Source organism: Aspergillus caelatus, assembly GCF_009193585.1.
Source record: "Aspergillus caelatus strain CBS 763.97 unplaced genomic scaffold BDV27scaffold_132, whole genome shotgun sequence".
NCBI lineage: Eukaryota > Fungi > Ascomycota > Eurotiomycetes > Eurotiales > Aspergillaceae > Aspergillus > Aspergillus caelatus.
Genome location: NW_022475395.1, coordinates 27,108 through 51,407, shown reverse-complemented (window position 1 = coordinate 51,407; position 24,300 = coordinate 27,108). Strand labels below are relative to the sequence as shown.

General features: G+C 47.3%; 12 protein-coding genes across 12 annotated transcripts; 7 read left to right on the top strand and 5 right to left on the bottom strand.

Moving 5' to 3' along the window:
- The first annotated feature begins 311 nt into the window (after nt 1–311).
- On the top strand, nt 312–2,367 carry BDV27DRAFT_131018 (aminoacyl transferase sphA). Its single transcript, XM_032067544.1, has 3 exons — nt 312–1,565; nt 1,637–1,779; nt 1,835–2,367. The coding sequence occupies exons 1-3, from the start codon at nt 722–724 to the stop codon at nt 2,258–2,260; spliced, it is 1,413 nt and encodes a 470-aa protein (XP_031925837.1). The 5' UTR covers nt 312–721; the 3' UTR covers nt 2,261–2,367.
- A 1,966-nt stretch (nt 2,368–4,333) lies between these two features.
- Nucleotides 4,334–6,467, bottom strand: BDV27DRAFT_159451 (uncharacterized protein; the record flags this gene model as incomplete). Its single annotated transcript, XM_032072867.1, has 12 exons — nt 4,334–4,647; nt 4,729–4,795; nt 4,860–4,943; nt 5,002–5,076; nt 5,165–5,215; nt 5,268–5,349; nt 5,408–5,656; nt 5,714–5,795; nt 5,860–5,993; nt 6,068–6,163; nt 6,226–6,342; nt 6,421–6,467. 12 exons carry the CDS (start codon nt 6,465–6,467, stop codon nt 4,334–4,336), a joined length of 1,398 nt encoding a protein of 465 aa, XP_031925836.1.
- Nucleotides 6,468–7,654: 1,187 nt separating this feature from the next.
- BDV27DRAFT_159450 (aegerolysin family protein) lies at nt 7,655–8,159 on the top strand (the record flags this gene model as incomplete). The annotated part of the gene is made up of 2 exons (XM_032072866.1): nt 7,655–7,749; nt 7,817–8,159. 2 exons carry the CDS (start codon nt 7,655–7,657, stop codon nt 8,157–8,159), a joined length of 438 nt encoding a protein of 145 aa, XP_031925835.1.
- Nucleotides 8,160–9,256: 1,097 nt separating this feature from the next.
- BDV27DRAFT_131017 (major facilitator superfamily domain-containing protein) lies at nt 9,257–10,833 on the top strand. Its single transcript, XM_032067543.1, has one exon. It carries the CDS (start codon nt 9,422–9,424, stop codon nt 10,664–10,666), a length of 1,245 nt encoding a protein of 414 aa, XP_031925834.1. The 5' UTR covers nt 9,257–9,421; the 3' UTR covers nt 10,667–10,833.
- Nucleotides 10,834–11,964: 1,131 nt separating this feature from the next.
- On the top strand, nt 11,965–14,417 carry BDV27DRAFT_131016 (Zn(II)2Cys6 transcription factor). Its single transcript, XM_032067542.1, has 5 exons — nt 11,965–12,204; nt 12,256–13,213; nt 13,278–13,658; nt 13,712–13,947; nt 13,998–14,417. Exons 1-5 carry the CDS (start codon nt 12,120–12,122, stop codon nt 14,336–14,338), a joined length of 2,001 nt encoding a protein of 666 aa, XP_031925833.1. The 5' UTR covers nt 11,965–12,119; the 3' UTR covers nt 14,339–14,417.
- Nucleotides 14,407–14,961, bottom strand: BDV27DRAFT_146694 (GNAT family N-acetyltransferase; the record flags this gene model as incomplete). The annotated part of the gene is made up of 1 exon (XM_032070622.1): nt 14,407–14,961. The coding sequence occupies one exon, from the start codon at nt 14,959–14,961 to the stop codon at nt 14,407–14,409; it is 555 nt and encodes a 184-aa protein (XP_031925832.1).
- A 93-nt stretch (nt 14,962–15,054) lies between these two features.
- BDV27DRAFT_131013 (uncharacterized protein) lies at nt 15,055–15,380 on the bottom strand. Its single transcript, XM_032067541.1, has one exon. It carries the CDS (start codon nt 15,237–15,239, stop codon nt 15,078–15,080), a length of 162 nt encoding a protein of 53 aa, XP_031925831.1. The 5' UTR covers nt 15,240–15,380; the 3' UTR covers nt 15,055–15,077.
- Nucleotides 15,381–15,443: 63 nt separating this feature from the next.
- Nucleotides 15,444–17,442, top strand: BDV27DRAFT_15165 (MFS transporter). The gene is made up of 3 exons (XM_032071388.1): nt 15,444–15,919; nt 15,987–16,858; nt 16,936–17,442. Exons 1-3 carry the CDS (start codon nt 15,508–15,510, stop codon nt 17,260–17,262), a joined length of 1,611 nt encoding a protein of 536 aa, XP_031925830.1. The 5' UTR covers nt 15,444–15,507; the 3' UTR covers nt 17,263–17,442.
- On the top strand, nt 17,040–18,629 carry BDV27DRAFT_165943 (uncharacterized protein; the record flags this gene model as incomplete). The annotated part of the gene is made up of 1 exon (XM_032074061.1): nt 17,040–18,629. Exon 1 carries the CDS (start codon nt 17,730–17,732, stop codon nt 18,627–18,629), a length of 900 nt encoding a protein of 299 aa, XP_031925829.1. The 5' UTR covers nt 17,040–17,729.
- Nucleotides 18,630–18,812: 183 nt separating this feature from the next.
- Nucleotides 18,813–19,520, bottom strand: BDV27DRAFT_131010 (uncharacterized protein). The gene has a single exon (XM_032067540.1). It carries the CDS (start codon nt 19,381–19,383, stop codon nt 18,916–18,918), a length of 468 nt encoding a protein of 155 aa, XP_031925828.1. The 5' UTR covers nt 19,384–19,520; the 3' UTR covers nt 18,813–18,915.
- A 1,099-nt stretch (nt 19,521–20,619) lies between these two features.
- BDV27DRAFT_131009 (type 1 glutamine amidotransferase domain-containing protein) lies at nt 20,620–21,795 on the bottom strand. The gene is made up of 3 exons (XM_032067539.1): nt 21,525–21,795; nt 21,234–21,471; nt 20,620–21,184 (listed from the first exon to the last, which is right to left on the bottom strand). Exons 1-3 carry the CDS (start codon nt 21,600–21,602, stop codon nt 20,796–20,798), a joined length of 705 nt encoding a protein of 234 aa, XP_031925827.1. The 5' UTR covers nt 21,603–21,795; the 3' UTR covers nt 20,620–20,795.
- A 264-nt stretch (nt 21,796–22,059) lies between these two features.
- On the top strand, nt 22,060–23,318 carry BDV27DRAFT_131008 (uncharacterized protein). Its single transcript, XM_032067538.1, has one exon. The coding sequence runs from the start codon at nt 22,594–22,596 to the stop codon at nt 23,308–23,310; it is 717 nt and encodes a 238-aa protein (XP_031925826.1). The 5' UTR covers nt 22,060–22,593; the 3' UTR covers nt 23,311–23,318.
- The last annotated feature ends 982 nt before the right edge of the window (nt 23,319–24,300 follow it).

The window sequence follows — 24,300 nt, the reverse complement described above, 5'->3', positions numbered from 1 at the left end:
AGTCAATGTTGTAGCGAGATTCGGGGACACGGCATCGTCCATCTTTCTTTGCGAGGAGGAAATCCCAAAGTTCATCGGGTGTCGTCAATCCCCCTGGGAGACGACATGCCATACCACAGATGGCGATGGGAGTCTGGCTACCACCATGGGCCCTGTCGGTCGAGATACCATTTGTGCCGTTCGTGTGTACACCATTGGTAGCATGTCCATTGAGAGTGGTCCCATTAGTGATATTCGAACCCACCGGCACCCCATGGGTATTGGTGCCGTTACTTTCGTACATAGTGATTGATGTGAATTGTGGGGGTCTGAAAAAAAAAAAAAAAAAGGAAAACGAAAGAAAGAAAGTTGCCTATTTTACAGTAACCTGGCGAGCTATCTGTGCTTTTGAGTTTAAAATGACGGTTAACGTGGTTGTTACCAACAACGTTCCACCCGTCAACCATGTGCTGGGTTCCGCAACGGCCATGCGCCCCGTCAGCTCGCCCGCCGGAACCCGTCCTGGTGACGAGCCGCAGCATCTCGGCCCGATACGCCGATGAGGAACTATGCTCATTATATGGGCTTATTATGTGACTCGACATATTGACTCGATGTACTGTTGAGCGTTCTTTCTTTCTTTCTTTCTTTCTTTCTTCCTTCCCTTTTTTTCTTTGTTTGGTGATATCACACTGTCCGCTGCACATCTGTTGAAGATTTCTCCTTCCGCAACCTCAGCACCATGGCAGCCAACGGCACAATCGTTTCGGAGATGGTCTCCTGGATCAAGAGCCAGAAGCTAGTTGCTCCCCGTATGAAAGATGCCCCCACATTTTATCGAAATCTCGAGGAGGCTTTAGATCTTCGACGGTCGACCCAATCTTTGATGACCCGCGGACAAAGCACATGGAAAACAGGAGATGCGATTGACTTCTGCTCCAACGACCTTCTCTCTCTCGGCCTCACAGGAGCACTACGAAGGGAGTTCTTAGCAGAACTAGCCAGACATCCGGACTTCTCGCTGCATTCGGGGGGGTCCCGCGTTATGGGCGGCAACTACGACTATATCGAGGAGGTGGAGCAGGAGATCGCCGACTTCCTTGGCTCCGAAACGGCGCTCATGTTTAACTCCGGGTCCAATGGGAATATTGCTATTTACACATCTATTCCACGGCCCGGGGATGCCATTGTATACGATGAGCTGGTTCACTTCAGCACGCACACAGGTATGGCCGCCTCGTTGGCCACAACCAAAGTTGCCTTCCGCCATAATGACCTCGACGCCTTTCGAGAGGTTATGTCCTCCACCATGGACTCCCAACCCATGCTTCAGGACGGGTCACGCTCGATCCTTGTCTCGGTAGAGTCAGTGTACAGCATGGATGGAGACATTTGCCCTCTGGTGGAGATGCTGGAAATTGCTCGAGAGATATGTCCCAAGGGGAACTTTGCTTTCATTGCTGACGAGGCCCACGCCACTGGGGTCGTAGGCCCTAAGGGCGTCGGTCTCGTCAAGCTGCTAGGTCTGGAAAATGATGTTGCAATTCGACTGAATACCTGTGGCAAGGCCTTAGCCTGTACTGGATGTAAGATGATTAGACCCCGCTGTATCTCCTCATAGTCACTCAAACGGTATAGCTGACGCAATCTTTAAAAGCTGTGGTTCTTGGAAACGCAACGGTCCGAAATATGATGCTGAACTATGCTGGGTCATTGGTGAACACCACAGCCCCATCCTTCCCATCAGTTGCAGTGATTCGCGCAGCCTATAATCTAATGAGAACTGGTGCCACGCAGAAGGTATGTAATACTAGGGCTCAATTGTCTGAGGAATTTATTATAACGAAAAGCCTAGGCCCAAGACAATATACAACATCTCGTTAAATACTTCTTCAAATCCATCACCTCCAGCGAGATCTGGGAAAAGGCGAGTGATATGGGTATCTTGTCTATCCCTGTGGCCGAGGACTATGAGTCGCTAGATTTTGTGACGCATATTGTACCAATATGGACCCGACAAAAGTATAATTGGTGGCTCTTCTTTCACCTGCAACTGGCGAAAATCGCTGTCGTTCCTATTGACTATCCTCAGGTTCCCAAAGGCAAGTCTCGAGTCAGGGTCATGATTCATGCTGAAAATACGGAGAAAGAGGTGGACTACCTGGTGGCCACACTTTGTGACTTTGTCAATGAGATGATCGATATCGAGGAGGGTAGCGAAAAGGGCAAGATCCCAAAGGCTGCGCAAGAAGTCTACGCGTTGATGGCCGCAAACGCATGAATTCTGTCTCATCTGCTTGCAAAAATCTCTCAGCTTATAAGGATAGAAAATAAGGAGCTATCTACTCGCTTTCCTTAGTGAAATGCAACTAACCATCGAATGACTTGGCAGACATAGCCTCACCAGCATTGTTAGGCTCATTAGACTGTCCTATATTTCACTAAATGGAAGTATAAAGTGGTGTTACTGGTTAATTACACTTCATTCATTCACCTATTTCTCCACCAATCACTCTATTTACGACTGATTGATACTTGACAATCTCACCAGTCATACATCGGGACGGCCGCTCAAGTTTCATATGATCATCAAACTATATTTCTTTTAAAAATAAATAGAGTTTAAGATGTAGATTTCCGCAAAGGATATCTTACATGGGTCCCTCGGGGGTCAAGGAAAAAGGTATGCTGAGTTCAACATCTAGTCTGGAATTCATTCGTCCCCTCAGGTGACCAGCATGATACCAGCATTCTACCTCAAAATGTGACAGACTGTATCACACCTTCCCTGTCTATAGCGTAGTATCTCCACGGCATCTATTCAAATACAGTCAGGAGAGTACTGGACTTCATCATCAGCGTGGGGTGTGCATAGATCTAGTGGCAGAGGGCTGGTGCTGAATCAACCCACTACGTCATAGTCAGTCGGAGGACACATCCACCTTGGGTCAATTATATACTCCTTTGAAGACTCCTATAGGCGTGCCAGACAAAGTCAGTGAAATCGACTCGATTCTAGTTCTTTAGTGACCTCACCACAACTCACAAACGAGATATCGAGGAAATGCTTTAAGCAACATGGTTAGACGGCCAGCATATCCCATGGACGTTCTGGACAGGGAAACGGTAAAAATGGAGAATGGGAAAATCGATGGTTTGGTCTGTTTCCTTAAATATCGATGATCCTAGATATATCGTGGCGCCTGGATGGGCCACTGTAGCTGTGCATAAATATAAACAGAGAACTTGCGCCTGCCCCTCCACCACCACTAATATCACCCGACCTCAGGCTATCTCCCGTTGGTAGACGGGAGAGATTAGTGGGTCTCTATTGCCAATGGTGTCATATGATAGTGTTCTTTCACCTGGGTCAGTGTATTTGCCACCGAGTAGACGAGCAGTGGTTCACTTTTAGCATGATTGGAAACGGTATCGTTCCTGCGCGACCCAGAACTACAGATGCTCATAGCGGCCACTCTGCAATAAAGGGGTCCTACGCGATTCTAAAGTAGATAACAATATATATCCTAATTTCTCTACTAGGTAGAGAGAATTATTTTTACTTTTTTTTTTCTTATAGCTAGTTAATGTCTAAACTAGCAGATCAGTCTCGCCGCTGCAGGGATAGCGATAATATAAGTATTTATAGTTTTTTAATAGTCTTTATATCTTACAGTTGAATAGTCTTGTTTTTTAAATCTAATATTACGATTCATATATTAGAAAAGAAAATTATAGGGTTAATAATACTTAAGTACGATATATAAATAAATATTCTGCTGGTTATATATATTTTAGTAGTATAGCCCGAGTTCTAATATAAATTACGCATAGGACGCTAAGACAGTACTATACAGTCTATAGGATTCCTACAGAAAAGTAGAGCTTAGATAAGCTATGGATATTATAAATAGACTGCGTGGGGAGCTGCATAACTGGACGTCTGCAGTGCGCTGTACTCCACCCGCGAACGCCCGTAGAGTGTAGGGTCACCCTATATCTAGAGGAAGCTTAGGGTGAGGTGTGGTGGTGGTGTTGAAGTGGCCGGGGAGGGAGTAGGTGTTTTGTTAGTTATTGTGGAGACGGTGCGTATATAGTTCTAAGTAGTCGATTAATAGTAAGCTGTGGATAGCAGAGAGCATTGTTTTGAGTACAAAAAATGTCTATCTATAGCCTATTCAGATTTAGCCGGATCAGCAATATGGTAGCTAAATATAGAGTTTGTTGGGCTACTGTATACTTCCTGTTATACTAGAGAAATAGCGAGCCTATTCGGTGAAAACACAATAATGATCGCATGCACAAACCGCTAATCCCCACCCTGCACCCTTTCCAGTGTCAGCTCACATGGAATCTACCAACTACTCTTTGCATAAAAAGTAAACAACGGTCTAGGCCCTGGGTCCGTCCGACTCAAAAGGAGCAAATCCCTTGTTCGCATACTGGCCACATGGACCTGCTGCTCCGAAACCTCCTCTACCGGGTCTTCAAATGCCCAGAAGACGCTTTCTTCCTGATATCCATCGGATACTCGCTGGCCGCTCAGACATATAAATGACGAGTCACGTCTTCCAAAGGAAACAACCGTGTTCCCGAATCCAGTATCGAAGTCGTATGTCTGGAACTTGAACAGCGTTCGTGCATTTCCTAGAAGAGTTGGTAGTACAACTGCAGAAGTATTATATCATTAGCTTACTTGCTCAAACCTAATTGGGGGGAGGGGGGGGGGGGGGACTTGAGGAAGCTTACTGTCGCTGAAGCTACCGTTGTCGAGGGTTCGTTCTTGGGCAATCATGGTTACTGTTCTTATGGCCAGCTTTATTGGAGATTAATTAGTAGCTGGCAGGTATGAGAGTATATGGGGTGTGTTGTTAACATACTAGAACAAGCTTCCTGTAATCCACTGGGATGGGATATGAGATTGGCGAGTTTATTTCTTCCGGGTTTTCGTTGATCGCGTGGACCTGTTGTTCCTCTGTCAGTAATGATAGCTGTGGTATTTTTGTGAGTGCTCTAGCTCACTTTGGTGCGGATCACGGAGAGTATGTTCGCCCCTTCCCCGTACAGCTCAGCTTGTTTCTCTCTGCCGTTGATGAACTTCAGAACTGGAACTATTATATATATATATAATTAGTAATTTATCTATATAAGTCTGGTTTGGTGCAGGTTTTATGCTCTTCTTGACGAGCTCGAGGTATGCGTCGTACTGCGTAAAGTCTTCAAAAAGGTACCAGCTCTGGTACAGTTAGTCTCATGTCGTGAGCAGAGTCTAGCGAAAAGCATCTTACCCTCTGGTTTGCAACAGTGTAGTCAAATGGTGTAAATGCATTATTGAAATTCGGGACGTTGGTGTATCTCCACAGGAGCGCACTACCTCAACGTAAATATCCTTTATAACGGGGAAGAGAAGTGGGAAGCGAGAACTCACAATCGTCTGTATCTATGCTTTCCCTCCCTCAACTCCTGGTGGAAATTATCCGCACCTTCCTTGATCGCAAAAAGGTGTGAGTCGTCACCGTCGTGAGGTTCTGCATGGATGACTCCAGCTCGGCCTCCACCTCCAGAGGTATGGATCCAGACTGTGACGCGGGAGTGTTTGTTGATTGTCTCCACGGCACTTCTCACTTCGTTCGTGACGGACCCGGTGACTCCGTACATCGAGAAAGCAATCTCGGATCTAGCTTTACTGTTAGAGCATAGGAATAAGCTGTAAGGGCTCACTGTGATAACCTACGCCTGCCTGATCTCTTCACTGGTCGATTTGTTGACTGAGGAGATGGAGACGCGGGCAAAGTATTGGCCACCTCGGATGAAATCTGACCACGGCCACATTAGCATCTATAAATGGCTAGAAGACATAGTATATATCGACTATCTTACCTGCAATAAAACGATCTCCATACAGCCTATTTGGGTTATCAGTGTTAATCTGATTGAAGGAATACGAATTTCCAATTGATGCTTGTTGCCTGGATGACACCTGGACTTGATATGTGACCGTGCTGCTTTCAAAGCTGTGGGTACAGATAAGAGTAATTTTTAGCCATGTATAACTCCCGAGACATCATGACAGGACAGATACACTCACCTCAGCCGGTCAAGATAGCTTGCGTCGATCTGAGAGGACTGTTTCCAGCCGGAAATAGCAGCGCCAGCGGTTATCTCCAAAGATTGCGCAAGTTTCCTGAACAGCAAGAAAAGAAAATGTCAGTATTACGCCGTCAAGGACGGCCAGGGTGTACGAACGTGTAATCATCGATTCTTTCACTCCAATAGAAGATGTCGTAAGTGTCGGACGCTGGTTGGCCAGGAGTGATAGTGACAGCATCTGCTACACCGATTTGTTGAAGGTAGGTGTTGTATCTAGAGAAAGGATGAATCGTCCAGTACGTTAGCAAAAACCACAATTGTGGCGCAAGGGTGGAAAGAAATTGATCGTACCCTTGTCCCTGCTGCATCCCGTCGAAATATGGAACAAGCTCAGCCATCTTGAGCTATCGGATTGCGGCTACTCTGACCAAAGTGTGCAGCATGAGAAGTCTGAAAGACGGTTCTGATAGTACTCGGTAAGCTTCAGCACATTCCGACCATATGCTGGTGTTCTTATATGCTGGAGCACCAAGTGTACAAGGAACCCTCTGCTTTATACAGATATCACGTCATTCACAATAAATTCCGATAGTATGTCCTCAAAAGGGCCACTTCGCGGTGGCAAACTGCAACCTCCAGTTCTCTCCACGAGGCAATTTCTTCGTGAGTGGATGACTTCGGGTGACAACGATGGCTGTACATTTGCGGAGTAAAGGACGTGAAAGGTCACGATTGCAGTCGGGTTAAGGATGCAAAGTGTCTAAATGTAACTAAGCTAACCAAGCCGGAGTGTAGACACGCAATTGAGATCTGATTTGTGATCGGTGACCCCGATAGAGCCACTAAACAGTCACTGGGTTCTGTCTGCATGAAGCGCGGAGAGGATGCGATATAGATTTATCAATCAATCAACTCGAGTAATTGAGTAAAACTACGGGGAAGAATAGATCCCCCTATCTTCAAGTTAATCTGTCGGCTTTGACTGCTCGAGAACTACTCTTTGCGTGATATTATGCCCCCTCGACCCTTGTAGTGGCAAATGTTGCGTGAGTTGAGAATCGCGCAAGCCCTTCCCCCTCATTGGTAACTGCTCAGCTTGCCCTTCAGCTTGCACTTCAGCTCGAGCTTCCATCTCCACTTCACACTGCTGTAGGTTTACATCGTTGGATTCTCTTGGTTATCTATGATGTTCTTCGCTGGACAGAGTCTAGGGAGACTCGGTGTCTGTTAATGGAACAACAAGAGCTGCACAATCCCTGCTGATTCTGCTGTTGTACGTAATGGGATAGTTCAGCAGGATCCAGACTTCGGAATCCAGTACAGAATCGTGCAGACAGACACGTAGCCAGCAGCGAATATTTACGCATGCTCAACTGGAGGGTGATGATGGTGGTTAAGAACTACAGGCCTCTGCAGCTATCAGAATGTCGGATATTAAGCCCACCCACCCGGTCGCTCAGGACAGAGTTCTACCAGAGGCAACCAAATCTTCCACGCTTTAAATCTGTTAAACATTATACTCTTGATTTTCTCTACCACAGACTCGGAATCTCCATCCATTATATCAAAATACCAGTTTTCAACCATGGCCGAGAGAGCAGAAGCCCAATGGGTCCACATCCGAGTCGTCAACTCCTTGTCCTTCGACACCCTAAGTGTCAGAAACACCTGGCTCGGTTGGTAAGTACAATAAGCCAAATCTACCCAGATTGTAACTAGCCTCTTTTCTAACATATCATATCATCAGGGGCAAATTCCACAAGGAAAACAACAAGAGTGCTGAGATTCCGGTCTCAGACATCAACACTCTCAGAGCAGCTCCTGGCGGTTCGTTTAACGTCTTCGCATGTGGCAGAGCACACTCGCCGTCTGGCACGGAGGGAAGTTTCGATATATACAATGGGGATGTCCGAGTCGCCTATATCTACTGGGACTGTCCTTGGGGCTCAAAGCGCAACCAGTTCCGCATGGAGAGGATTGCTGATGATTACTGGGTGGAAACGGGATATTGGAATCAGTCGGGCGGTGCTATTGGTAGTGTTACGGTTGAGATTGGGAGGAGGGACCGTGCGATTCGGTCGAGTCTTTAGATGAGGTGAATGAGAGAAGAAGTATTTCATTTGGCCTTCATATCTTGCCGTTTCAGAAGTGGATGGGTTGTCAGTTATGTATAGGTGTGGTAGTTGATGGATTTGTGTAGTAAGTGGTATATGTAACAGAGCCAATCCTAGAATCAAAGACTCGCCAAAATTGATGATGTTATTTTTCCACGAAGCGATAGCATATGACACCCTGGACGCTTGCGCTGAGAGATGGCATAATGAAATCGTTGGATAAGTGCACGGTTGAATGTCGCCACTACAGCTAAGGTATCCAGGGCCATACTACGTTAGCGGAATATACATACCCTCCACGTATCTCCCTTTGTACGCTGCCATAACAAAGTGGGAGTCTGACCCAACACACTTAATATATTCCCCATTGAAAGAGCCGAGATATATACTACTTATCAGTTCAGCGGCAACAGCTCGAAATCAAGGCAACGTGTCTCACCTACTCTGCGACCATTTATCACATATCGGAGAGGTTATGACGGCGTAATATCAATAACAACGAGATGGAACGGATGAGAATTGGTCGGAGGGTTTGAAATGGGGTTGCCGCCAATAAGAACACATCGCGTGGATATACATGCCACTGACTATCGGAATACGTTCACTAAATAAAAGTTTGGTACAGATAACCATATTCGACTTCTTTCAGTGCGCCTTCGGTCGAGTCATCAGTGTATGGTTTGCCGGCATTGTGGCCGATTCCCACTTCCAGGATGCATCCCACTTGATATATCTCGTAACCAAAGGCTATTATTCTGTATGGCCAATGTGTTTCGAACTAGAAAGAAGTTGGGAAGAAGCGTGTGTAGGGTCACGAGTTGTCGTGCACCTGTAGTGGCACTCTGGATCTCTGATTGACGAACGGACAGCTCCAAATTGTTCGGGTTCAGCTCGTAGATATTCCCAGATCCGGGGACTGAGACGTCGTGGCTGCTAGTGATATGGTGGTGGGTATACTTCGGTTTTGTTTATGGACGGGCCGGACTTACATAAGTCCGGTGTTCACTCATCATACCTCACCGCAAGCTGAGCCTTAAGATTCTTTCACTTGATTAACGAATCTACCCACTATGGTTACCACCACATCAGACGATGTGCATGAGACTACGGCTCTTCTGGGGCCCAACAGGGTTTCTCAGAAGGAGAAACCCCTACCAAAGGCTCAGATCCTGCTACTCTGTTATGCCCGGGCCGTAGAGCCCTTGGCTTTCTTCTCCATCTTCCCTTATGTCAGTCAGATGATCCAGGACAACGGGAGTGCCAAGGTCTCAGATGTCGGTTTCTACGCAGGGCTCATAGAGTCGCTGTTCTCCCTGACTCAGGCCATAGTGATGATTTTCTGGGGCCGAGCCGCCGATCGCGTCGGGCGGAAGCCCGTCCTGGTCTTCTCCTTATTCGGCGTGACCGTGGCGACGGGCCTCTTCGGACTGGCAAAGTCTATTGCGCAGATGGTTTTATTCAGGTGCCTTGCCGGTGTCTTTGCGGGGACTGTCGTCACCATCCGTACCATGATCGCCGAACACAGTACCAGCAAGACACAAGCTCGATCATTCAGTTGGTTCGCTTTCAGTGGAAACTTGGGTCTCTTCCTGGGTCCTCTGCTGGGTGGTAGCCTTGCCAACCCAGCACGCCAGTATCCAGGTGTATTTAAGGATACTGGGTTCTTCGCTGACTACCCATACGCGCTATCGAGCTTGGTGGTGTCGCTGGTCGGGGCTACCGCTGCATTTTCTAGTCTTTTTTTCGTCCAAGAGACGTTGAAAAGAGAGCCTGCTACATCGGATTCCAACCCCGACGAAGGGCTGTCAGTCTCGCAGCTTTTGAAAGCCCCCAGTGTGGGGATAGTTCTCTACGTATATGGACATATTATGGTACTCGCCTTTGCCTACACAGCCATAATCCCAGTCTTTTGGTTCACTCCCACGTACCTCGGTGGATATGACTTCACCCCTCTACAAATATCGGTGCTGATGGGTCTGAACGGCGCCGCCCAAGCTGCGTGGCTTCTCCTGGCTTTTCCCCCATTGCAAAAGAGAATCGGGTCAAATGGAGTCATCCGCCTATGTGCCTATGCCTATCCTTTCTTCTTCCTTGCCTGCCCAGCTGGTAATATCCTTTTGCGCCTGGACACCGAGGCATCAGTTAAGGTTTTCTGGGTCTTCTTACCGATAGCGCTGGTGGTCGGCTCTGGGGTCAGCATGAGCTTCACAGCCATCCAGCTTATTTTGAACGACGTCTCCCCCTCGCCCAAAGTATTGGGTACGCTGAATGCCCTGGCCTTGACCGGGGTTAGCGGCCTGAGGGCAATTTGCCCGGCCCTGTTCACCACCCTCTTTGCTTTGGGGGCGAGAACACAACTTGCCGGGGGATATGCCATCTGGGTACTGATGCTCTTACTTGCTGCCGCATTGTCGGTTGCTGCGCGATATCTACCTGAGCCCGAAAAGCCTAATGAATCCCGAGGCAACTCAGTGGAGGAGTGAAAACGAGGAAGGATATTTTTCAGTATCTCTCGACTCTGCAATGGTGGTATTTTGACGAATTTAATTTTTTACATAGCGGTTGGGGTGGCGGCTTGCTGATTGGTTACGCTATATCTGTTTACATGGTTTATACCTTTAGATAATACAAAGATATGATGCTTGTTGTGGCTATCTGCCAACTGAGAGTATATATGAAGCTGTTCGTTTAATTCGTTGTGCAGGACTCTGTAGATAAGCGGCTACACTGGTCGTCTTTGCGGCAGAATATTGATTTGAAAACACATCGAAAACACAAGAATGCCAACGATGAATATAAAAAGCATAGATCCAACTAGGACTCGGAAATAACCGCAAAGACCAAGGATCGGACCGCATCAGACCGGACTATACTGGTCTTCGGTCCTAATCGTGAGTAGAGTAGCATAACCTAACCGCTGTAACCTACCCATAAGTTATAACCTAACTTAACTGGCCTCGGTTATTAAGATATAAAATTTATTAACTGATCTAGATATAGTTAAATTAAAATTAATTAATGTTTTAACTATAATTAATTTAATAGATTACTCTGAATTTAAGTTTTAACATACTATTATCTTCTCTAGGATACTCAGCTCGGTATGTCACTAGCCACGGAACCTAAAGAAAGTATTAGGTGTGACGGAGGATCTACTATACAGGGTAGATAGCCTGTCAACTAGGTAAGGAAACGTAGGAGGAAAGAAGAGATATCTATCAGTAACTGCGTGGTAGAACAAAGACAAAAAGATTAATTCTTGTCTCTTCTATCTATGTATTTAGACCTCTTTAAATAGCTTTAGGATCCTTCTTTATTCGGTAGATCTTTCCCGCTGAAGAGTCGGTGAAAGGTCAGGTAATCTCTCCTCCGACCGATTCTAAACCGTAGGGGGTCCGAGGTCTTATGTAGGAAGGACCGGGACCAGGGCCTATGCACGATGAACCAGGATATAGGGGCCCGAGGGTTCTGCAGGCTTCACGGGCCGATTGCTCATCGCCTCCGTTACATACTCCTTATCTGTACCCGCAAAACCTTTGAAGTCGGTATATCCTCTCTATATATGTATTCCTCTATATATCTACATCACTCCATCGGAGAGTACTTTTTGGTAATAGCAGTAATTAACCAATTCCTGAATATTTTAATTATGCTGTAATATTTCAAGTGCTAAGAAACCACATCATACTAAAAACCAAGCATATATCGCTTCTCGTTGTTGAAATATGAAGTTGTGAAAGATTGCATTTAGTATGGTGTTTTTGGGATGGCCAGGCTGGCCCGGAATTAGGTTACTAATTGATGACTAACTAGATTGTACCCTTCGCCATCCATCAGCCCCGCAATGGCGAGGAATTTCATCCGGAGTGCCAACAGGAGCGTTTGTCCATTTGTCACACAGCGCCTTGGTTCTCCTGAGAGCTTCCAAATCATCACATGACACGGGAGATGCGGCTCAAAGTTGCTTCTGCATGCGACTCCTGTAGAGCCCGAAAAGTCAAATGTAATGGAGCCAAACCAGGTGTGTGTATCTTGAACTCGTTCTGACTCAGAAACTGACAAGGAATACCAGTATGTGATGTATGCGAGAGGCGGAAAAGAGCAAATCCATGCACCTACGGTGGGAAGAAACTGGTTGAAGTTGCCCACTCTGGCAATCTAAGGCGACAGGATTCCGGCGCTCATTCGTCTCATCCAAGCTCTTCTCGTTCTTACGGAAGGCGTCGAGCTAGTGCATCACCTGAGGCATGTCGAATCATCACCCCTGTCTCCCAGGAAAGGCCCGATCCAGGTAGAGAACTACCCTCTACGGAGGGAGTTGATTCCATGATCGGCACAATTGGGAGAGTCACTGACGCGCCAGAGTTCTTTGGCAAGAGCAGTGCAGGTTCCTTCATGCGGCAGATGCAAGCCGGGATTGACTCTCAACTAAATCAGCTGTCTGGGAATGCCGACAGCCATATTGAGTCCGGACCTGATATGACGGAACCTGATCCAGCCATCTGCTCTGACGGATCGAGATTTCACTATGTGCTGCCCGCACGCAGAACAGCAGATTCTCTTGTACAGCATTACTGGGAGTTGACTTATCCGGTTTATCCGTTTCTCGATCGTGCTTCCTTTGAGGAGGACTATCAGGCCCTGTGGACAGGCTCACCCACCAGACTTCCTGAACGTATTGTAGTAGCTCTGGTCAACATTGTATTCGCGCTGGGTACGCAGGTCTCACGAGCTGTACCGCCTGAGCAGCGACAGAAGGCCGCAAAGACATACTACGACGAAACGCAAAACTCGCTTTCGGGGATCTCTTGGGATAAGAGCTCTCTTGAGCTTGTCTCGTGTCTTTTGCTTACAGGCGTCTTTTTGCAGACGATCAATAGACCGCAGCGATGCTGGATGGTGATAGGCTATGCTATCAGAATGGCTGAAAGTCTCGGACTTCATATGCCGGAGTATGGCATAGGGACGCAATCTAGACGATGGACTCAACTTGCACGAAGGGTTTGGCATGGTTGCGTGTTGATGGACCGGTGAGTCAGGAACATGTCAGATCCGTCGTCGATGAAAACTTACAGTCTGCATTCTTCTTGGCAGTGTGTTATCCATGACTCTCGGTCGACCGGGAATGATCTCCATTTCTTTGGCTACCGCAGTTCCCCTACCGTTGGAGATTGACGAGGATTTCGTAGACACTCAGTCAGAGGGCTTTTCAGTAAGACCAGATGGACATCAATGCCGGATTTCATTCTACATCCACCAACTTCACTTTTACGGAATAATCAACGACATTCTTCAGACCTTCTACGTGACTGGTAGTGAACAGCACCAGGAAGCTGACAATATTGTGAAAGCGCTACGACTAGAAAGTTCTCTCATGGCCTGGAATCGGAAACTGCCACCATTTCTGCGCGAGTCATCCCCTGTGCACGAGAAGAACATCTGTTTGCAACGACTGGCAATCATCAACAAAGTCCGGTAAGTTCAGAGGGTTGACCTTACCTCCACCCAGAGTTCATGTTATATTGCAGGTTTCTTCATGGCCGAATTCTACTCTTCCGACCGATTGTGGCTCAACTATGCCTGGAACGAGACAAAGATAATGGTCTTAGCGCGACGTGGGTTGAGAGCCTTGCCCGACATACTGTCATAAAAGGCTCGAACTTATGCCTGAAGGATTCACATCAGGTGATAGACCTAATCTATAGGTATCTGGACCGCGACACGGTGACTGGACCACTTCCCTCATGGTGGTACTGTGTTCTTTGTGCGCACTCTCCAACTTTCAGTTTGTCCGTTCTTCCTAACTTTAATTAGATGTCTACACAGCCGCGACAGTCCTTCTGGCCGAACGACTGCAGCCAGTCATCGCAGTGGGCATTACCGAATACTCGACTGACGTCTCATGGCGACATGCTATTGAGATCCTCTCTGCATATGCCCGGGTCGGCGATTCAGCAAAGAGGTGTGTAGCTGTGTTGGAAGCATTGTCGGCCAGGATTGACCAGGCGCCCGGTTTCAATTCAGAACAACCCATTATAGGGTCTAGTCCTGTGCCATTCTCCTTTGAATTCTTCCGGGAGGATTTTGGCTTTAGTAGCGAGGGATTCAATCTCGATGACATGTTGTGGCTTAACGGTCTACCTGGCAACTTATGATAATCTTGAATTATATTATGAAGACAGGGACACAGTCCTATTTTTCGCGGTCTATACACCAGGATTGATTATGCCATCCCTGCCCTCCCCTTTTTCCCCATCATAACTGGGCCATTCATGATATCGCCGGATTCGAGAACGCCCATACCGAGCCGTTTCGTATACGAATCCTTGCTCTTTTTGACAGAAGTTCGCAACATGACCCAGCGCAGGTATGGGAGTTCGCTCAAAACCTCATTCACGCAGTCGATAAGCCAACCCCCTAGACCTAGACCCTGATACTCCGGCAGGACATAGAGGTCGGTCAGGTAGGCGAAAGTAATGTTGTCTGTAATAAGGCGGGCAAATCCAATCTGTTCGATATCGGTTGTTTTGAATTCGTCTGGCTGTGGTTTTGCGCCATTGCCGTTCGCCGCAACGGGGTTGTGGATAACCTTGTATAAACCGAAGCAAAATGAACGGTCCACGACGCTCTCCAAGATATGGTCTGGAACTGGATTGACCCAGTACATAAAGTCCTGTCCAAAGGCGTGGTTGATCGATGGAATCGAGAGAAGGTTCTTGTCGGTGGAAATGAGGAAATCATTTCGTGACCAGCATTGAGGGTCGGTTTGTAATGACATGGTGACAAGAAGTACTCAAGAGATAGTCTGTGGTTCCAAATCCAGAAACAAGAACGGAAAGTAGAAATAAACTGTTTACCATTCAGCGCGCCAGTTGAAGATGTTGCTTTAACTCGTCACAAGCGATATCCTGACCAGGAGAATATAATTTCCATTGGTGTTGGGAATAGTGACAGTGGCGTGGCTCCGAGATTCTCGGGGTGGACCACGGAAGAGATGATAGTAGGTTGTTGTGGTGGATTCCGCATATTCATGATTGGTGGGCAACAGGAACGCATACTCTTCAACAGCGGGCGTCTCCGAATCTAACACCAATCACGTTTCGGTCCGAAAACAACTATAACTTGAACTGATTTCAGAGTGGGACGTTTATCGGCCGAGTGGACGCAAAGTACTGAGTCGCTGCTTGCTTGAATGAGTCAAGGAGCCAGCCAATCAATGTACGTGAACACAAATACCCTTTGTAAATCTTACATTCCATCCTCAGCTTGATATCTGAATCAAAAGATTGACTCCCTATCCCGCTCACATTGGCTTTAATCAGACATGCAGTCGCTCCGACAGTATAGGTGCATCGACCGCTCCGTCCAGAATAGGATCCTTCAAGACACAGAGAAAAAATTTCCGCGTGGGGATTTTCCAGACGCTTTGAATGGTAAGTCAAACAGCGGCTTGACTCAATTTCACGAATTTACGTGTCCTACGATATCCCCTCCAGATTCATCTTCGGACCCTAGTCTTACAGAGAAGACTTCTGCCATCATTCCCGTGCAGTGGGATGCAAGCGATTGCTACCTCAACCCGCGTCAATACAGCGTGCGTCGAAAAGCGGCCATAACTGCTATTGTCGCCATCATTGCCATTGCAGTGACTGCATCTTCAGCCATAGATGCAGCTGGCGCTGCAGAATATCAGGCCTATTTTGGTGTCTCAGATGTTGTGGCCTCGCTACCCACGGGTATGTATACCTCTCTCTCTCTGTCACATCAGTCAATCTAACCATGAGCTGATGGATGCAAATGAAGCACTATTCCTCATAGGCTTTGGACTCGGATCCCTTATATCAGGACCGTTTTCGGAAACATTCGGCCGCAGCATTGTTTATATCGTCACGTTGATCATATTCTTGCTCCTCATCATGGCCTCCGCTCTTGCACCGAATCTAGCCAGCCACTTGGTATTCCGCTTTACAGCAGGAGTCTTTGCAGCAACTCCACTTACCTGTGCTGGGGGAACGGTTTCAGATTTATGGGACCCCCTGCAGAAGACATATGGATTTCCAATCTATGCAATTCCGGCTTTCACGGGACCGATGATTGGGCAAGTCATCGGTAGTTATATCCCGAGCACCTTAGGGTGGCGCTGGTTGGAGTGGATCATGCTTATCACCGGTGGGATAGTGCTGGTGACTGTTGTTCTGTTACAGAAGGAAACTTACCAGGATGTATTACTCCAATGGAAGGCAATTGCCCTGCGCAAACGAACCGGGAACCAGTACTATAAGGGGCCTATGGAGCTCCGCTCCCTCAGCTTGCGACAACGATTGGTGCTCGCTATTTATCGGCCTTTCATATGGGGATTGACTGAGCCGATTGTCATTCTCATGTCCCTCTATCTCACGGCCGTCTATATCATTCTTTTTCTCTTCCTGGAAGGATATCAGTTCATTTTTAAAGACATATATCACTTCTCGGAGGGTCAAACAAACGTTGTTTGGATGGCCATGGTCGTCGGAACGGTATCAACTGCTATTCAAGTACCGGTTGTCTGGATATGGACCAAGAGGGAGTACAAGCAAGCAGGACGCGTTCGGCCAGAAAGTCGACTTTGGTTCGCTATGCTGGGTGGGGCTATATCCATCCCGGTCAGTCTCTTCTGGCTGGCGTGGACGAGTTCTGTGAGTGTCCAATCAGCCTATTCCAGACTTCGATCCCATTTGAGAACCGCTGATACTGATTTTGGAGTATATTGCAGCCTTCCATCACTGTATGGTCTCCCATCTGCGCTACAGCGCTCTTTGGCTTCGGTATAACGACTGTCTTCATTAGCACTCATATGTATGTGATTGATTCATACGAGAAGTATTCTGCTTCGGCACTGGCAATGCTTGTGCTCTCGAGGTATCTAGCTGCTGGTGGGATGACTATCGCGGGCAATCCGATCTACTCCAAGTTCGGTGTCCCGTATACATTGTCGACCCTCGGAGCCATCAGTGCAGTCATGGCAATCATTCCCTATCTCTTCTATATCCACGGGCAACGCATTAGTAACGCTAGTAAGCATGCTGTGGTTCGTGACTAAATTGAAGGGGCATTTGGATGAGGTAGCCGGAAATTTCCGTCGTGGCCTAAGAGCTTTTCAAATGCTCGTTGTTTCATAATTGTTGAAAATTGGGCCGGGCTTCGTTTGGGTGCGTAAGTTGGCGGAAGGTTCTTGAGTGTGTTGATAGGTTGATGCCAAAAAGTTCTCGGTCTTCGAAATATAGATTTTTTCTCCTAGATATAAGGATTGTAAATATTCAACTGTGAGCTAATTTGAAATCATAGTGGTGGATTTAACGCGTTCTATGCACCAGAGGACCGTGCATCAGGTGGTAAACTACCGCCGGAGCAGCACACACAGGCTGGCCAATTAGGAACGGATCCGAGGTGGCTTTCCACCAGTGTCCACCACCGGCATCGGATTCACACCATTACCATCCCCCATAAGAAGGATGCAGTCCACCATTCGTTACTTTCAACAATGCATTGGCAGCCGTATCCGTCAAAATGACCACCGGAACCTTCACATACATCGACCCTTCGTCTGTTTTGGCTTCAACCAGCGGTTCAGTCAAGCCTTGGAACAAAGTTGATGTCCATAAGACCTCATTCAGAACCATGGATTGCGAGCGAACTGTTACCAATATTCGTCTGGAATGTGGCGTATCGGCGGTCAGCTTGGATTCGACGGGGTTCGCGCTCGTCAACCATCCCGTTCGAGAGGAATATTTCAATGATGACAGTGCGGTGCGAGGGGGATATTATGCAGATGTTGAAATCCTTCTGCGCGGAAACCTCCCAGGGATCAAAAAAATCACCATTTTTGATCACACGATCCGCCGGCGTGAAACGACAAGCCCACGCCAGCCCGTGAGACTGGTCCATGTTGACCAGACGCCAGCTGCCGCAGAGGCAAGGGTTCGACGCCACATTTCAGACGAGAAAGAGGCACTAGAGCTCTTAAAAGGTCGATACCAACTCATCAACGTCTGGCGGCCAATAGGCCATAATGCCTCTGACTTTCCTCTCGCTGTCCTCGACTGGCGGTCTACTCTGCCGCAAGACTTCGTCAAAGTCGACTTGATGTATCCAAAGCAAAGCGAAACCTCATCAACTGAAGTTCTCGCAGATAAAGAGTCAATCGATTCGATTGAAGGATACGAGCGTCGCGGAGAGCAGTACGTGCTTACACCAAATGACGAGCAAAAGTGGTGCTATGCAAAGGATATGACTCCCGACGAGGCACTTCTAATCAAGTGTTTTGATTCCAGGGGTCAATATGAACCTTGCGGCATAGTTGGAGTGGCGAGCTCGGCACCACACACGGCTTTCAAAGATCCCGAAACTCCTAGTGATGCAAAACCACGACAGAGTATTGAGGTACGATGTCTAGTATTCTATGAGTAATTGCACTTCATAGATACATCACACTTCGAGGGAATAATGTAACAGTCACTAGGTAGAAAATCAATAAACAAACGTTCAAATTTAACTGTCTAATTACTGTGTAAAGGCAATCATATCTGAATAAAGTCTTTCGCGGTATACTACCTATGCATTAGGGGATAGAGCAGACTCACTTACCACATTGCTAGGACTCCCACTTCTATACTCTCGCATGTCTCAGCCGTATTATCCTGATTTGCTAGCGCAAAAGGCGCTGTGGACGGTCCCGGCAAGCACCGCGTTCCCATTAGACTTCTCGTGGGCTTGTTTCCCTGGGCCACTCGGGCTTCCATCTCGCTACAAACAATTGAATCAGAAGCACATTCTCTGGCTCCTGGTTAGAAATGAAATGCCCAGCATGTCCCCGTCTTGTCTCCCCCGTAGGACAATAAGCGAGGTAACTTCCGGAAAAGTGAGATGATTCCTCGGCCGCTGCAGACTTGGAAGGGCTTGAGGTTGGGACGTCGCTCATCTTCGACAATTCAGGGGGGATATTTTGTCCACATGGCTGCATAGGATCCACAGGGACCAGGTCGGCCAGTGGAAAATTCACACAAGACGCAACAGCAAGAGGGTCGCGGCGAACCGTCTTAAGAGGCCTCCAAACAGAGAAGAGAGCGAACCGGGGAATACCGCAGCCTCCATCTTTACTGTAGTAGTAATCTTTCAGCTGGTCCCACGTAACTCCAGCATCTAGTAATCTGTTTTCAACCATTACGATGTCTTTCAGTGTCAGGGCAAGGTTGCAGTGGTACTTTCGGATATGAGTCCTCGCGCCAATTGGGGAGAGGTCGAGAAGGACTTTTGGCGCCGGGGAGGCAACCCCTGCATTGTTGAACCCTTAAACCCTAGTACATGCGACTTCAAGGGTTGAAGTCGGCATCTGGCCCTCCCATTGGCCCAGGTTTGATGCTCCTGCGTGCTTCCGTTACCCAAGGTGCATGGTAATATATCGGGTTACAGTTACGGGGGGGTCAGAAATTAGTGGCTTGGGGGGGTCTGACCCCCTCGGAGGTCTACCGCCTTGGTCACATGATAGGAGCCGAAAGGGGGTCAGAATTTATTAAATCACATGGTATAGCTCCAAGGGGATCAGACTTTAAATAGAATTAAGATAGTTTTCTGACCCTCTTGAAGCCTTAGTTATAGAGTGGCACGGGTTCCCCACTGGACCCGACCCGAACCCGCCCCAACCCGGCTCTGAATCGGGGGCGGGGAACCCGAGCAGGTTTTTCTTGGCATTATAATATCGATTTTCTAGATTTTGGACTTGCTATCAAGAGGGCTTAAGATGATGAGTCTAGTTTGAGTCTACTAGAGGAAGAAGATGCCGAGGCCAAAGAGCTATAAAAAGAAGCCCTAGAAATTGGATAGTAAAAGAAAGAAGTAATTAAAATTATATTCTCACTAACCTCCGTGAATCGGCCGTGGAGAAGAACTGGAAACGACATTTCTAGAATATTAAATATAGGAACTTGAATGATAATATAAAACCCAACTCTGCAATGAGAGAGCGAATAGTAGAATAGATAGGTAAATTGCCACTTCATCGTAGGGTAAGAGGAGGTAGTATAGTTGCTCTGCTACTTACTAGCGTCGTGGATAGATGAGGAGGCCTATCTTGGTTGACATTATCTCATCCACCTCAAAGTTTGGTGGCAACATCTGAATGAGAGCCCCTGCGGTGGGAAGCAAGCAAGCGCTATACTTTTCCTAGCTGGAGTAGGAAAAAACGACGAGGGCAACCGGCCTAGCAAGCATTTCAGAGAAATATAATCCTCTGCAATGCCCATTCTGTCTCCGCCATGTTTCATCGGGAGTCTCTTCACTTATCCCCCGCTGTCATGCTATTGATGAATCGGCTGGAAGCTCATTTACTCCACATAGCACCACTTGACTCTTTGTGAATCATCTAAGTCATTCTCGCTTAGAAGATGGAGTTGGAAGAGTGTAGCATTGTGTTAATCACGGCAGCGTCTGCTTCTTTTCATTATTTCGGGGGTACGTTCTGTTCATCATGGAATAATAAGCGAACCGAACACTACGTTAGAGAGCTAGCATATAAGCAGCAATTAAGACTCTTAATCGTTGCAACTTTCGAACTCTGAAACATCCACAAATCAACAGCTATGCTCCTAAAGCCTTCAGAAGCTCCCTCCCGACACCCGTTGCGCTTGCTGGATTCTGTCCGGTGATCAAGGGCGCTCCATTCACGGTTTCCGAAACCACAACCTTTTCCGCCCACGGTTCAGTAGCCTTGACATATCGACCTCCAGTAACCCTGTTTAACTCATCCTCCAATAGGTAAGGCATGACTGAAGTCATACCAGCCTGATCCTCCTCGACATTGGAGAAACCAGTAACAGTAGCCCTCGATAGTAGAGACTCCCCCGACTTGGTGGTGGCCTTCACGAACACAGTCGGACCGTGGCAAACAGCGGAGACCGGCTTTTTCAAAGCAGAGAATGCCTGAATCAGATTCAAGAAAGTCTGATCGTAATGAAGGTCGTACATGGCTGATACAATCAACAAATATCCAACCCAGAGCCAGGCACGACTACTTACGTCCATGTCCACCCACGTAGAAAAGAGCATCAAATTCGGTAACCCGGGGCAGAGCGTCTACGAGCCTGATAGTGTTCTTCCATAGATGCTCTTGCTCTTTTAAAAACTTCGTTGAGATGGCATCACTCTCGAACAGTTTCGCGGATCCCGGGTCCAAGGGTGCTTCTCCGCCGTTGGGCGAGGCGATAGTAAGTTCGGCTTTAGTATGGAGGACTTCCCATGGGTGCGCAAATTCAGGCTATGTTTTCATCAATCGTTTGTCCCGAATCTCATCGTATGCTTCTAACTTACCAGATACCACCCGGTAGGATTGCCATTTGCGGGGATTTTATCCTGCGAAGTGAGAACAACGAGTATTCTGAAAGTCATTTTGTCTGCGTTTGGACAGGTTCGTTGAGATAATATTCGGAGAGTACACCGGATTTCTCATATCTTTTATAATCTACAGAGCGTGGCATGCGCCTGCAGAAATCCAACGAGCGAACGAAACCTAGTCCCTGAAGTGCTCGTCATGAGTGGAGCAGCAGCCCACCGCAAAAATAATGCGGAATTTGGGGAACGGATACATAATTACTAATATCACTAATCATTAATCATTGCGGGCCTCAAAGAACAAGGCTGTTCGAAAACAATTTTGTCGGCCGCTCGGATCTACGGAAGAAAAGCTTCTGCTTGCGTCTCATCACACTAAGGATTTAAGAAAGTAACCACGGATCAATAGACCAATCACAGCCATTAATCTTATCTATATTGGAAAACATATTATTTAGAGCTTCTATCCCGATCTCCAGTCTCCATCAAACAGCATTTTGAAAATACAGGATCGAATACGGCAACCTATGAGATTCAAGTATTGGACAAGGAAGACTTTTGTCAACAATACATCTTACCTCTCCAAGCAGAATACCAACTCCCAACTCTAGCCCCATCGGCGGTAAGGGTACGGACGCAGACGCTGTCGCTAACCGTCAATAACGCCACTTACGCAAAGCTGGGCAGTCACTTTAGGTGGTGGGACGTTCACCCTTTGCCGGCCGCCATTCCAAAGGGCATTTCTAACCCGCAGAGATACGGACGAATATCAGCTTGGGGATTCGCTCGAGTTATTGAAAGCAATTACCACCAATTACCGGTAAACAGTGTGATTTACGGTTACCTTCCTATCGGGACTCTCCCGGTCGACCTGCAGCTTTCCCCATCCAAGGACGAAAAACAAGTACTGGAGGTCAGCCCGCATCGAAGCCATGTGCTGCCGATATATAATCGATACTTGATATTCTCTGCCTCAGAAATCGCCAGCTCGTCCCGATAGTCCCGGGGGTGGAGCTCCCTGATACGACCACTCTTCCAAACATCTTGGATGCTCAACACATTCCTCTTTGCCGGGGACGAATCCCTCCTGGTCAAACCGTCTCATCAAGCATCCCCTTGGACTATCCAAGATGCAGACATCACAGGCGCGATTGTTATACTGCTCTCTGCTTCTGGAAAGACCGCATTGACTCTGGCGCACCAGCTTCGGCGGTCTCGTCACCCTTCACTGCAGCCTCAGAAGGTCGTTGGAGTCACCTCTAAGCGTTCGCTGGCCTTCACAAAGACTACAGAATTTCACGATGAAGTTGTCCATTATGAAGCGGCGACTCCGGAGCTCCTGGGCGATATTAGCATTAGTTCATGTTCGAAAGTCGTCCTATGTGACTTCGGCTCCCGTGGTAACAGCTTCCGGACCTGGGTTGAACTGCTCAAGCCCGCCTGCAAATCTCTTATCCTACTTGGTATCGGGGATACACCTCAGGTGGAGTCGCAGGACGCTCTGCAAAACAAGTTTATCCAAGGCGCTTCTTTAGGCAAAATCCAAGTGAATGCGTCGGATCTTTCAGATATGGCAATGACGTTGATTGGAGAGGAAAGATATTGGCAAAGGCTTGAAGAAGATTGGAGGGAGATTTTGGAAACAGGGGCACTTCCTGGTGTATCTCTGGAATGGGGTTCTGGGATGAGTTCAGTGGAGAAGGTATGGAGCATGCTTTGCAGTGATGAGATTGATAGCAGGAAGGGCTACGTCATCGAATTATAGGAATGAAGGTCTTGTCTGTTCTATATATGGATCATTATGCTTCATACGTAATAAAGGGACGAAGGATGTTGTCCTTAGATCTGAATAGTGAGAGTAGACGAATCGTACAGATTCAGCTATAGTAGTAGTAGTAGTAGAAGTAGTAGTAGTAAAACAATGTGAATGTCCGTTGAGATCTACACTGGATGGCCAATCTCTGCAGTGGTAATCTACCATCACCCCAGAAAACATGAATCTCATTCATTTGCATCGATTTGCATCAGAGGTACCTGGGCTTCGTCATCAGCGTGTGGAAAATAGCCATGTACCCTCGCCAGTACTCGAACATGTGAGCTGGACAACGCCTGAACGTTCCAGAGGAAACATCATGGAGGGGTGTCCAGTGGAATGTAATGAAATGTGCCCGAAATCTTGTGAGCTCCCTGCCAATGGTACCGCTGAACCAGCTAGACAACGCTCAGTTGGGAAAGCCTGAGCTACAGATTAAGGGTCTACAATCATCTTAAGAGGTTGTGAATGTACTGAACTAATAAAACGTCATGATGTATTATTAAACAGTTTTCCCCCGAGGTTGTGTCAGGAGATAATCTATGGACTAGAAACTGGAAATCATTCCTGTAAAGTGGATTTCTGATCAGCTCTACTTCAATGTAACACCCTCTCAGGGAAATATAGTCATAGCATTGAAATGGCGGGTATTGATTTCAGTTCATTCCACAGGAAAATTCGCAACGGCTATTCTGGGCATAATTCTTTCCACCCAATATTAGCGCAGTAACTACTGAAGGTACCTTAACGTTTGCCAGCGTCATAGCTGCATCATCGAATAGTTCCTATTCCAGAATTAGATTTTTATGTCAGTCCAAATAATGCTATTGCTTATTAACGAATAGTAGGATAATCTGCTTCGTAGCGACAATGGCGTGGCGAGACTGTCTCCGCCTGGCTCATTTTTACTAGTTAACAAGATGCGGTATGTCCGCTTGCGTA

Excerpts from the sequence above, each read along its gene's own strand:
- BDV27DRAFT_131018 (XM_032067544.1), top strand. The coding sequence starts at position 722 with ATGGCAGCCAACGGCACAATCGTTTCGGAGATGGTCTCCTGGATCAAG. Across the intron at positions 1,566-1,636 it reads GGCCTTAGCCTGTACTGGAT|CTGTGGTTCTTGGAAACGCA; the intron begins GTAAGATGATTA and ends AATCTTTAAAAG. Across the intron at positions 1,780-1,834 it reads GAACTGGTGCCACGCAGAAG|GCCCAAGACAATATACAACA; the intron begins GTATGTAATACT and ends CGAAAAGCCTAG.
- BDV27DRAFT_131017 (XM_032067543.1), top strand. The coding sequence starts at position 9,422 with ATGATCCAGGACAACGGGAGTGCCAAGGTCTCAGATGTCGGTTTCTAC.
- BDV27DRAFT_131016 (XM_032067542.1), top strand. The coding sequence starts at position 12,120 with ATGACACGGGAGATGCGGCTCAAAGTTGCTTCTGCATGCGACTCCTGT. Across the intron at positions 13,659-13,711 it reads GCAATCATCAACAAAGTCCG|GTTTCTTCATGGCCGAATTC; the intron begins GTAAGTTCAGAG and ends GTTATATTGCAG. Across the intron at positions 13,948-13,997 it reads ATGGTGGTACTGTGTTCTTT|ATGTCTACACAGCCGCGACA; the intron begins GTGCGCACTCTC and ends AACTTTAATTAG.
- BDV27DRAFT_131013 (XM_032067541.1), bottom strand. The coding sequence starts at position 15,239 with ATGCGTTCCTGTTGCCCACCAATCATGAATATGCGGAATCCACCACAA.
- BDV27DRAFT_15165 (XM_032071388.1), top strand. The coding sequence starts at position 15,508 with ATGCAGTCGCTCCGACAGTATAGGTGCATCGACCGCTCCGTCCAGAAT. Across the intron at positions 15,920-15,986 it reads TGTGGCCTCGCTACCCACGG|CACTATTCCTCATAGGCTTT; the intron begins GTATGTATACCT and ends ATGCAAATGAAG. Across the intron at positions 16,859-16,935 it reads GGCTGGCGTGGACGAGTTCT|CCTTCCATCACTGTATGGTC; the intron begins GTGAGTGTCCAA and ends AGTATATTGCAG.
- BDV27DRAFT_131010 (XM_032067540.1), bottom strand. The coding sequence starts at position 19,383 with ATGGTTGAAAACAGATTACTAGATGCTGGAGTTACGTGGGACCAGCTG.
- BDV27DRAFT_131009 (XM_032067539.1), bottom strand. The coding sequence starts at position 21,602 with ATGACTTTCAGAATACTCGTTGTTCTCACTTCGCAGGATAAAATCCCC. Across the intron at positions 21,472-21,524 it reads ATCCTACCGGGTGGTATCTG|CCTGAATTTGCGCACCCATG; the intron begins GTAAGTTAGAAG and ends ATGAAAACATAG. Across the intron at positions 21,185-21,233 it reads CTACGTGGGTGGACATGGAC|CCATGTACGACCTTCATTAC; the intron begins GTAAGTAGTCGT and ends TGATTGTATCAG.
- BDV27DRAFT_131008 (XM_032067538.1), top strand. The coding sequence starts at position 22,594 with ATGCTCAACACATTCCTCTTTGCCGGGGACGAATCCCTCCTGGTCAAA.